The 12,020-nt window shown below is 40.1% G+C and overlaps 1 protein-coding gene across 1 annotated transcript; it reads right to left on the bottom strand.

Annotated features, from left to right (window-relative positions):
* Positions 1 to 881: 881 nt before the first annotated feature.
* On the bottom strand, positions 882 to 11,550 carry LOC139348304 (T-cell surface glycoprotein CD5). Its single transcript, XM_070988255.1, has 6 exons — positions 11,385 to 11,550; positions 6,470 to 6,886; positions 4,632 to 4,763; positions 2,608 to 2,658; positions 1,115 to 1,180; positions 882 to 988 (listed from the first exon to the last, which is right to left on the bottom strand). The coding sequence occupies exons 1-6, from the start codon at positions 11,434 to 11,436 to the stop codon at positions 918 to 920; spliced, it is 789 nt and encodes a 262-aa protein (XP_070844356.1). The 5' UTR covers positions 11,437 to 11,550; the 3' UTR covers positions 882 to 917.
* Positions 11,551 to 12,020: the final 470 nt, after the last annotated feature.

Below are 12,020 nucleotides of genomic sequence, written 5' to 3'. Positions count from 1 at the left end.
AGTGTATGTCAATGGACAGAATGACATATATTTACAAAAAAATTGGCTGTCTATGAAGGAATTGGGAAACCATTCAGAGCTTCTACAGTTCGAGAATTCAGGTTGATTTTGCTATTTTTTGTTACTATCTGTATTTATTCTTATGTTTATCTTTCTATGTTTATTTTATCTTTGCTAAGGTACCATCAATTTGTATTCTGTATCAACACTGTAATATATTTTTTATAAATTCTAAGCTATAAATATGAGAGAGAACGAGCATGTATGTGTTGGGGCGGGGGGGGGGGGGGGGTGTGTAATGTTACAGTTTCAGTCATTGGATAGTTACTTGCCTTTGTACCTCACCTGCACTGTAATAAGTAATGCAAAATAAAATAAAAACATTAAAAACATTATATGTGTGTGTGTGTGTGTGTGTGTGTGTGTGTGTGTGTGTGTGTGTGTGTGTGTGTGTGTGTGTAGCATAGTGTATAGATATAGATATATTTATGTCTGTAATATACATAGTAATAGATAGATACAATGATGACTAAAAAGTGAATTTCCCAAAGTATTGTAAGGTTCCATTAAAATATTATATCTTAACATAACTTTAGACAGGGTTTTATATAACTCGTTTCATTTGTGAAATTGTTGCTTAAATTGGTTTTAGATACAATACTGCACTTTGATGTTTGTAAATACTGACTTTTGTTAATATTAATTAATATTGTTATGATTATTCATCCATGCAAATGCAGGTATATCTAGTGATGAAGTATCACTTTTACATGTACATGGTTTGGCAAGTAATTCCTTGACAACCTGGGGGGGGGTATTCCTGCACAAAGATGCAATCCAGACATAGTCGCATGTGAAAATGTATGTTCAGCCCACATATAGATGATGATGATGATGATGGAGCATGAAGAGGCATGTCAGAAGTTGTAGTCACTGTTCCTGTTGGATGAAGGCTCTCTGCTGTCACTGACTGCCAGTCGCTCCAGAGCTGATTTGACAACACACAGAAAGAGCAGCCAGATTTAAACCAATAGAGTGACAGCTAGAGGAGCAGTGGGCTAACTATATGACTGCAAGTTTGGTTTAACATTCTGCATGTGTATGCGTGTGTTACCAGGGTAAGACAGTCTCTTCTCTCCGTCATTGTTTTTAAGTGCAGTTTTTCCTCGATGGTAAGACACTGAGAAGGAGACATAAACAGATGAGAAACAAACATTAAAGGGACAATGCTGTTATTCTTGTTATCTTATCTTCTTATTATCAACAAATCTAATGTGCAGACAAATAAGCAATGTGTTGTGTGTCTGTCTGGTCTCAGCTGCAAGCCCATTGGCTCCTACTGAAGAAGTAAATACATTTTTTTTATTTTTTCAAGGTATGTGGGCTTTAAAGGAATCTGTTGGTAGAAATGTTTTCATTAAGGTTGCCAAAAAATAAGAAGTGCCAGAAGTTGCCAGAAAATAAGAAGTGTGTTTTCATAATCTTAGAATGAGCCCTTCATATCAACAGAGAGCAGGTCCTCGTTCACAGAAAACACCATGTTTCTATAGTGGCCCAGAGTGGACAAACTGGACCTTTGTTGTTTGGGACCTTGGTCCTCACATTGTTAATGTTGTGAAATGCAGTTTGTTTAGTTTCAGGCACCAAAACTACTTGGTGAGTTTTGGGGAAAGACCATGGTTTTGGTTAAAATAACTATGTTACTGTCACTGACATGCTTGCACTTTGCTTAGATTTAAGCACCATAACTACTTGGTAAGGTTTAGGCAGCAAAATTACTGGGTTAGGTTAAGGTCATGGGTTAAAATAAGTATGTTGCTGTACTCGATGTAACTTAAGTTATAGGTCAGCATTGACTTTTTTGTTTCACATGGGACACAAACAGCTATCTACTCCATGAAAGTCCTGTGTTTATTTGACCCATTCTCACCACACCACCTTCCTCCAAATGCAAACTTTGTTGCTTTATATGTCACGGGACTTCTTCCTTCACACTCGTAATTACTATGGCCACTCGAGATCTGTGCCTAACAGTAAACATAAATATAATGTTTTTAACATTTATTTATTTTAATATTTTAAAGCAGTCTAAAGCAGCTGATGCAGGAAGACTATTTTTTCAGTGGATGATGGAATGTATCTGGGATTGAGTCAAAGTATCACAGTGTGTGTGTTCATGGTAATTAAGGAATATTTCACCCAGTGCAACATTGTGGCTCAGTGTTGTGCTTTTAATAGTTTTTGGACAACAGTGCAGGTCTATACCTTCTCTATGAGGAAGAAGATATGTCAAAATATAGGAAGAAAAGGTTCAAATAACCACATTTATTCTTGAAGACTGTATGTGTGCATATATATGCTGTTACATGTACCAAATATTCTGCCTTTCAGTAACCCAATGTAAAGTCTGTGTGTCCCAAATGCTACACTGTGAGATGCATGTGTGTGTGTGTGTGTGTGTGTGTGTGTGTGTGTGTGTGTGTGTGTGGTGTGTGTGTGTGTGTGTGTGTGTGTGTGTGTGTGTGTGTGTGTGTGTGTGTGTGAGAGAGAGAGAGAGAGAGAGAGAGAGAGAGAGAGAGAGAGAGAGAGACAGATAATGAGACTCACCACTGTGACTCTGTGTAGGTCCAATCCAGCGATTTTGCCTCCTGTCTGATACTGAAACCAAAAACATAGCAATCAAAACGCTGACTATTCATGTAAATACTACAAAGATAATTCATAGAACCATCAGCCTGATTAATTTATCTTATTGTGAAAGTTGTAATCATTAGCAATAAACTTTGGGGTGCTCTGTTTTTGTGAAATATGGTAAGGCTGTATTTTTTCCATAGTGCAATGATTTGCTGTGAATGTGTACATCTCCTGAAGCCTTTTCTGTCAATGGTATGATAGTTTGTGGTTAATGTAATTAATGTAAAGGGTCAGTTCACTCAATTTAAAATATTTTCTACATACCCTTAGTGCTAAGTGTTTTTTCTGTGTTCATTATAGAGTAGACAGTACAAACAGACAAGAAATCAGGGAAATGATGGAAATGAAGGAGATTAAATGCAACAAAGGTCCCAAGATGGACTTGAAATGGGGCTGTTGCAATTACAGGTCACCCTACCTCTTGTCTATCTGGGCTGGACATATAAAAGCAAAGCTATCTTTGTGGCTTTATATCAGTAGAGGTAAGTGCAAAAATACTTTTCAGATTTCTGTGATTGCCCTGAAAATCTATTTTCTAAGTCATCTGCTTACTTGAATAATGGGTGTCCACATGTACACAACATTTTCTGCCAAACTTCAGATCTCAGTTTTTTTGTGCTCAAACCAGTGAGCACTGGTTTGAGTAGGTAGGGCTCCATTTACCTGTTGGATCACTGTCACTGAAATTTGACCAAGCCACCCTCACACTGATGAAGCGGATTAGCTAATATTTTAAAAGTTAAAATCTTTAGTAAATAATACCTTAATTTTCATTTTTTTTATTAATTTTATTTATTTATTTATTTGGTTTTGATTGCTCCTTATTTTGTGTGTTTTACATAGAAAACAAGGATTTTTCAGTTTGCATAGCTTTAAGCATGAAGATAAAACATTTTTAATTGTAGTTCTTTACATGTGGCATAGAGCTGGCAATGTCCAGTCACCTCTGGACATCGGTGACTGACTGTTTGATACCAGCCGTCCCTGTCAGTTCTGTTAAGCTCTCTGTCCATCATTCAGTCATTTCAGACACTGGGTTATTTTTTTCTGCTTGGACTGAAGAAACACAAAAGTAAATGTGCCATGTCCTTCTGAGCTCGCTGGATTTACAATAGTTCTGCACCTCCCACAAAAGGACATCCTTTTCTCATGGAGAAAGAATCAGACTGTTCTATGGCTCACTGAAAGATCAGAGCACAAGACCCATTGCCACTGACAGGTCAGAATTGATGCCAAAAGGGATGAGTGATACAGACTTGATATAGTGTACATCTGATCTTTTGTAATCAAACCCTAACACTACTTACTGTAAGTCCCTCCCCTTTTTGAAAATAAGTCCTCCAATGTAGATCTGGTTACTGTCGCTTTCAGCACTTTCGCTTTCATTACATCTACTTTCGCTTTCATTACATCTACAATATCTACAATTACATCTACATATATATAATATTTGGAATATTGCCATTATCACAACATGATTTTTAAAATTATATTAAAAATTACAGATATTATGGTGAACACTAATATATGGCACACCCCTAGATGCCAGTCACCACTGAAAATTAACAGACGCTGCACCTGTGCCCAGTGATTTAGATCACACCTACAGAAACTTGACTTCTTTCTTCAAACCAAATTAACATAGATGTACAACGAAAATATGAGACCTGAGAATGAATTCTATTCTATTCTATTCTATTCTATTCTATTCTATTCTATTCTACCCTTTTCGTTATTCTGTTCTGTTCTATTGTGTCAGTCAGGCAGAATCCTTTGGATTTAAGGCATCAGTCTGTTTTAGACATAATCTGTAATCTGATGTGCCTTAATCTAAAAATATCAGAGTTTTTTAGGTCAGTAAATACTGATGATGAAAACAGGTGTGCATGTGCACATATGTGCAATGTGGGTAAGTGACTTTGTGTGTGTGTACTCACGTCTCTTCTGTAGGACTTTGATGGTGGGTCTGGTGAAGCACATCAATACCAGGACCAACAGCACACAGCAAAGCAATGCTGTCACCACTTTGTAGGCCTTCAACTGCCCCTGTACATCTGCAAGGGCCTCAACTGGACACACAAATACACACACATGCACGCATTCACACACCTCTGAGATGAGAAAAGCCAACTTCATCATGATGATAGGTCATTGTTTTCTGTTAACTGATAGGGAATCTTTTCCAAAGGTCATTACCAAAACTTAAAGGACAGTTCCAATGTAATATACAGGATATGCTAATTTCTTCCAACCCCCACTCTTTAATGTTGTGTAGGCTCAATTGTATTCCCAGAGTATATAGCAGGCCATTACATGTCATAAGCAGCACTGCACATGCAGGCCTAGGGTGGTTTTCCTACTTACATTTAAGTTGTCAGCTCTCACATAATGCTTAAAACAAAAGAATTATGTGAGGCCACAAAGGCAGCCATCTTGGCACTGCTGGAAATTGGCATGAGTGAGAGACAGGTAGCCAAAAAACTGAAGATCTCAAAGACAGCCATTCATTACACCAAGAAAAAGCAAGCCGAACATGGTACTACCCAATTGCTAGCTGGTCGAGGCAGGAAACGCCTTTCTACCCCACGAGAGCACCGTGCACTCATCTGTTCATGTGTCAGGAATTGTCGTCAGACCTCCAGGAACCTTAAAAATTAGTGGGCACTGTCGAGAAATGTGACTTGTTCAGCAAGGACAGTTCGAAACCAACTTCTTGAAGCTGGTCTGAAGTCACGCAGGGCACAAATTTTTCCAGATTTGAAATCAGAAAATGAGAAATAATGATCCTGCTTCTGTTCAGTCAGCTAGACATGAAACAATGTCTGCCCACCCTCAAAAAAACAAAAAAGCAAATGCTCATTGAGTGGTGTGTTGACATTGAGAGACTGTCAATTAAATTAGTTTCAGTTTGTGTTAAAGCTTTTGCCACCAGTTGCCTCTCAGTTTGACAACACTAGATTAACAATAGATCAGTCCTGAGTTGTATTTTCAGATGAGAAAAGAAGAAATTAGAAAAGCAGCAGGTAAATTTAAAAAGCCACAGAAGCATGTTGCATGAGGCATGTTCCCAATGAAAAGGATTGGAGACATTCAGAGATCTTTTGTAATTATAATTTTAAGTTCATAATTGTCATCTTATCATTGTAACTGTAGTGTAGTGGTTGGCCAGTTTTGAAGGGGCACACAGAAACAAACGCAGACAGTGTTTCATTGTTTGTAATGTGTTATAAACGTGCCATGAGCCATTGAAAACGCAGATATCTGTTCTCCAGTTTTTTTCAGAGGGATCTACATGCAACAACTCTTCAGACGATACACTATTAGCTACTCTTAGTTATCAGTCTTACTGCTGCTGGTTGGACTGGGTTGCTATGAAAATGGCTTGGTCACAAGTGAACTGTCAGATGTTGACGAACACTGAAAAAGCAAGAACCATCCTAAAGAGTGATATCCAGAGGAGTTGGACTGGACCGACAATAAGTCAATAAGATGTGCTCTGTGCATATGACAGTGAGATAACCATGCTGTCAGTACCTTGTGTTTCATAATTAGAAAATCTTTTATCATAATTATGAGATATGGGAACGTTGTAGGTGAATTTACAGTGGTGTTGCACACTATGAAAAAATCAGGGTGTCTGTTGACAAAATATGTCCTGTGGTTCTGTCATCATGTTAGTCTCTGAAAAGTTTGCTGAGTATAAAATGACAAACAAGTGTTCTCACTGACACACACATCCACACACAAAAAAACAGCACACAGACTATAGACCAACCTGTGCATTGGATCTGCAGTGTCTCACAGTTTCTTCCCTTCTCTGCTCCATTCTCTCTGAAGTAATAACCACTTTGCGTGCGTTTGCCTTTGTCCCACTGTGGTGTGCCTTTACAACCTTTTTTGTTCTGACACACATTACTCAAAAGAGTTTGAACATTTGTCTCACTGTTGTGACACACAGGTGAAGATGAGCTGGAGGGATGGTAGAGCACCAGGTTAATGTCTCCTTCACATTCACTTGTCCATCTGATTGTGAGGAGGCCCAGGGCAGGTGTAGAACTGCTGGGACTGACAGTGGGGGCAACAGTGGCTGCTGAAGCAGCACCTGGGCATGAACAGTTTTTGCTGGTATTGTAGGTCTTTGTGGGGAAGGAAGCCTCTCTGACGTCTGGCCCAAGTGTTGTTTGGTCTGATCCTGGGAGACAGACACCAGTTACTAGGGAGAACACATAGATCAACAGTGCTCACTGTGCTGAGCTTTTGTGAAGCAATGTTGAGTCATTCTGGACTTTTTTACTGTGTTTCTCCACTCAGAGGCTGCATAAACCCCCAGAATGTTCGGAGTTTATGCTGAATAATGTTCCCTTCCTCCTTTCCATTTGCAGTTTAAATAATCTGTATATATTTATTGATAATTCACATAAGATAAAAAGAGGATTGGGTTCTGTGTGATATAGGATGGAAATAAAATATTTATTGAGTTAACAGTGGGTAAACGATCTCAACTTTTTCTTCTCTACTTCTTTCTTCCCCCTGTACAGTCCTCCCTGCTGCAACCCCCATTGTGTACTGCCAGGTACACAACCAGGTGAGGAAAGAGGACTGAGGTGAGTAAGACAGTGGGCTCTATTTTATTTAGCCGCCGGCGCAAAGTCAGGTCTGCTACGCCGATGGGGCGTGGCGACGCAGACTGTGGTATTTTCGTGCACTGCTCCGCCGGCGCATCTACTCCCCCTTCTCATCTCAGTCCTATCCAGCGGCGCAACTCGGAAAGAGGGAGGAGAGAAGGCGTGGAGTGGGTTTGACACAGCCGAGTCCAATCTTCACCAATCACACCAGCGCCTCACTTCACCTTTAAAAAACGCACTTGTGATGTGGTCAGATGAGATACTGATCAAAATATATAAATTTAGGTCTGACTTTATGTGCTGACTCAGATTGTTGCATTGAATCATGGCTGTTGCTACTTATTGATCGCAGTGAAATGCCAGACACTGTGGAAACCTGCCTGTGAGGTATTGGTGATGTGAGTGCACGATTCCACCGGTCCACAGGGTTTTGTGCTTGGACCAATTCTATTCACCTTATACTCATCAGCCTGTAGACCCACTTCGTCAGCTTCACCTCTCCAGCCCCTCTCCTCTGGTGCCGTCTCACCTAAACCACCTTCTGAGAACTGAACAGTTACCTGCTCACGAGTCCCTCTGCATTCCCTGCTTGCCCTGTTGGTCTTGTGGTAACTTGCCTACCTGCCACACGGGAGACCTGGGTTTGAATCCTGCTATACCCACCTGCTCTACTCTTATGCATGTGGTTAACTGTGTTCCTGCATTTACCTGCTGAATAAAGACTGTTGATACTACTACCTGGTTCATTTGTGCTGCAATTGGGTTCACTCTACACCTGTTACACTGGCAAAAGCCATCCATTGTCACCTGGTTTTGACGAGGAGGCAACGGAGAATTCGCATTCGCTGTGTGTTTGGCCATCAAGTGGTATTTCAGACTGGATGTGCTGCGGTGATAATACAGTTCACACCAACAATACACACAGATAACTTTGGTTTTGTCAGTCGAACCATCTGGCAACTTTTTTAAACTAAATTCAGATTCATTTAGAATCTTGTTCGCATCCATTTCGGCGTTTCGCGCTTGACATTCACACAAACCGGTAGCCTATTCTTTCACAACTAGCGAGCAGGCAAAACCAAACACGTGTGTGGGGCGTGCCTATTGTTTTGTTTCTGGTTTACAACCGGATCCTGTAGTTTTTTTAACGTTACTAGCAGTGGCCACAGCTTATAAAAAACTACACGTTCACTAGGTCACAACGAACGTTAATCTCACAATAAAAAAAAAAATGACACCGTTAAAATTGATTTGCGTTAACGCGTTAATAACGCAATATTTTTGACAGCACTATTTAGAATAGAATTTAAAATCCTCCTCCTTACTTACAAAGCCATAAATGGCCAGGCACCTTCTTATTAGACTGTCGGGGGACCTCCAAAGATACACTGAGCTCCTCTGTCTTTCTCTCCCTCTCCATCTGCACGCTTTCATGTCCTATCATGGCGTGTTGATAACTTAGCTCCTTCCCCGGAGTCTCTGCGCTTTGTTGTCTTAGGTTCCCATGGATAGCGGCTGAATCTGGATTGTGGATTACAGCTGCATCTCCTGCCATGGCCCTGCCTGACATCCACTGCAACTGCTAGTACTATTATTACATCCACTGTCAATGTTACTATGATTGCATTTCTGTCTGTTTCTTTTCTTCTGTCTCACTCTCTCTCTCTGGCTGCATTTCTGTCTGTCTGTGTCTGTCTCACTCTCCCTCTCTCACCCAACCGATCGAGGCAGATGGCAGCCCACCCAGAGCCTGGTTCTGCCTGAGGTTTCTGCCTGTTAAAACAAAGTTTTTCCTTGCCACTGTCACCAAGTGCTTGCTCATGAGGAAATTGTTGGGTCTCTGTAGATAAAAGAGCTCGGCCTGTACCAGTTCTATATGGAAAGTGTCCTGAGACAACTTCTGTTGTGATTTGGCGGTATACAAATAAAACTGAATTGAATTGAAATTGAATTTTAGGAAATTACTAAACCTTTTCTTTTAAAAAAAAGAATTAAAAAATTAAAATATCCACTAGTGAGGTGCTTGTAATGATTTACTTTCAATGCTTTACAGTCATTTAGGTGGTCACTGCTGCTTGAGTTCAGCTGCAGAAATTCTGACATCCAGTCTTTGACTGTCCCAATGTCATAAAGTGAGAACTGATCCAGAACCTGATCCTTGAGGCACACCATTTGTTATCTGTAGTGGAAGAACTGAATTAATGGAAACAAAAAATATAGATTGAACAGAAAGGATTTTACCTTACAAATATATGCATTTACGATGGGTAAGTGCAGATAAACTAGTTTTCACCGGGAGATATTTTTTACCAATAAGGTTTTTCAACAAATACAGTCACAGCTCTGTCAGTATGTCACGTTTTGATGCTCTGAGCACCACTAACACATTTCTGTGGCATTGTTTTCAAAGCCTCTGCAAACAGAACTGAAACTGTCTGCATGGCTAGATACAGTGGCTAAAGTGTTATTTCAATTTCGGTGGACAAGTTCTTTGAAAAGCTTTAGAAACTACCAAAGGTTTGCTTTTTTTTAAGAGTTTTTGGCTTGATTAGGTCAGTGAGCTGTTTCTTTGTCTTATTTTCCCTGTGGCTCTCTTCTGTTTCTGTGCCATTAGGCAGCTCTTATTATACACTTTAGATTTTAAGTGTGGTCATTAGTCAGACTGCACACTGCCGATCATTTCATGCCCATCATTTCAGCACAGTATTGATTCAGTGTATCTAACTTCTTTTATTGATTCTTAAAGGAAAACATGAACCTCTCAGCTGCAGTTGAGGCTTCACTTAATGTCAGCAAGCACACACCATTTGGTTTGATGTGTTTAGCTCATAAACTACACTCCTTTACTTTCTCATGCAGCCCCTGGACAAGCAGGAGGAGACTGACACTTGCAGGATGATTTTTTGCCCTTATAATGTACATTTGTACATGTCACATACATTGATATGTGGATGTCAGCATTTCACTGTAATTTATACAGTGGACAGTGTGGCATAGCAATCCACACTTTTCATTTTTGTTTTCATTATAACATATTTTCATATTAACATTTCATCACCTTATTAAAATAATTGCCTAAGTCCATCCATCCATCCATTTTCTATACTGCCTATCCCTTTTGGGGGTTGCGGGGCTGGAGCCTATCCCAGCTGTCAACGAGCGAGAGGCGGGGTACACCCTGGACCGGTCGCCAGTCGATCGCAGGGCAACATACAAGACAAACAGCCATTCACACTCACACCTAGGGTCAATTTTAGAGTCACCAATTAACCTAATGAGCATGTTTTTGGTCTGTGGGAGGAAGCCAGAGTACCTGGAGAGAACCCACGCATGCACGGGAAGAACATGCAAACTTCTCACAGAGAGGCCCCGGGGATTAAACTGGCAACCTTCTTGTTGTGAGGCATGCACACTACCTGCTGTGCCACCGTGCAGCCCTAACACAAACATCCAACAGTAGATCAGTCCTCGTAGTGTAATATAGCATCATTAATGATTGTTTTTGTTTGTTTGTTACAAATCATAATGTCACACTGAATCAATAATGCCTTCAGTGCAGCTGTTAAGTTTCCCCAACTATCAAGGGGCCCTGTGTTCAGCCCTGTACTACAAGAACACAAGTGCAGCAGTGAATGTGTTATTTTAACGGTGAGATGATGAAATATGATCCATTGATGATGCCATTATTAGAACATACCAGTGTATACCAACATTTAAAGCAAAAAGCACAGCATATTTGCCTCAATGAATTCTGTTGAATCTACATTTCCAGAATTGAGCACCATGTGAATCAAGCCCATTTTATATTTAAATGTAGCCCAATTCTTCATTGGACATTGGTCTGTAGAGCTTGGAGGCCACACATGAGAAAACATTTTACTACTACTATGCTATGATCAACATAACAGCCAGCTCAAGCTAGCAGCCCTCAGGCTAATGTCAACACCCAGAATTCATCAGATATTTAGCATAAACTGACAAACAGTTGACAGAGACACATTTTGATTTGCCTGATTCTTCAATTTATTCATTATTCTATATGTCCTGAAAATAATGTGCACTTACCAGAAATCACGAGTAAAAGAGCTGAGATGGTCATAACGGTAATGAAATCCATACCATTAACAATGAACAACCAGTTGTGGAAGACAGAAGGTGAACAGACGACAAATATCAGATCAAGCCGCCAACAACAGAAAAACTGATGAAAAAGGAAACTGTGCAGAGGTGTAAAACTCCTCAACCCCCCCCAACCCCAGAGTGAATCACTTCATCTCCAGGTTGGTGCTGCTGCTACTTGTGCAAAAATGCAGATTTCCTCCCTTCAAAGCAAGCTGGGTGAAGAGAGGCAGAGAGGGGTGGGGAAAATAAGAAATGGTTATAAAAAGGGAGGAAGGAGGAAGAGGTAGGAGGAAGAGGTGAAGGAAAGAGTTATGTGACTCGTATAAATTAACTTTTTTCAACATGTTTGTGAGCCACAAGCCTCTGCTAAGTTACATGAGTACATCCATGCTTTGACAGTAGAGCTGGGTTGAAAAGCAACATGCATGATGGACTTAAAAACTGTGTTAGCGAGTTAACAAATGAATGATTTAGAGATGTTATTGTTCATGTGCAAATCCAGAAATACACTGTTGCCTGCAAATCTACAGAAATTGCTTAAAATTAATTGAGGAGGATCATAAGATGAAATTTAATTTC

Source organism: Chaetodon trifascialis, chromosome 2 (assembly GCF_039877785.1).
Source record: "Chaetodon trifascialis isolate fChaTrf1 chromosome 2, fChaTrf1.hap1, whole genome shotgun sequence".
Classification (NCBI taxonomy): domain Eukaryota; kingdom Metazoa; phylum Chordata; class Actinopteri; order Chaetodontiformes; family Chaetodontidae; genus Chaetodon; species Chaetodon trifascialis.
This window is presented reverse-complemented; position numbering and strand designations above follow the sequence as displayed.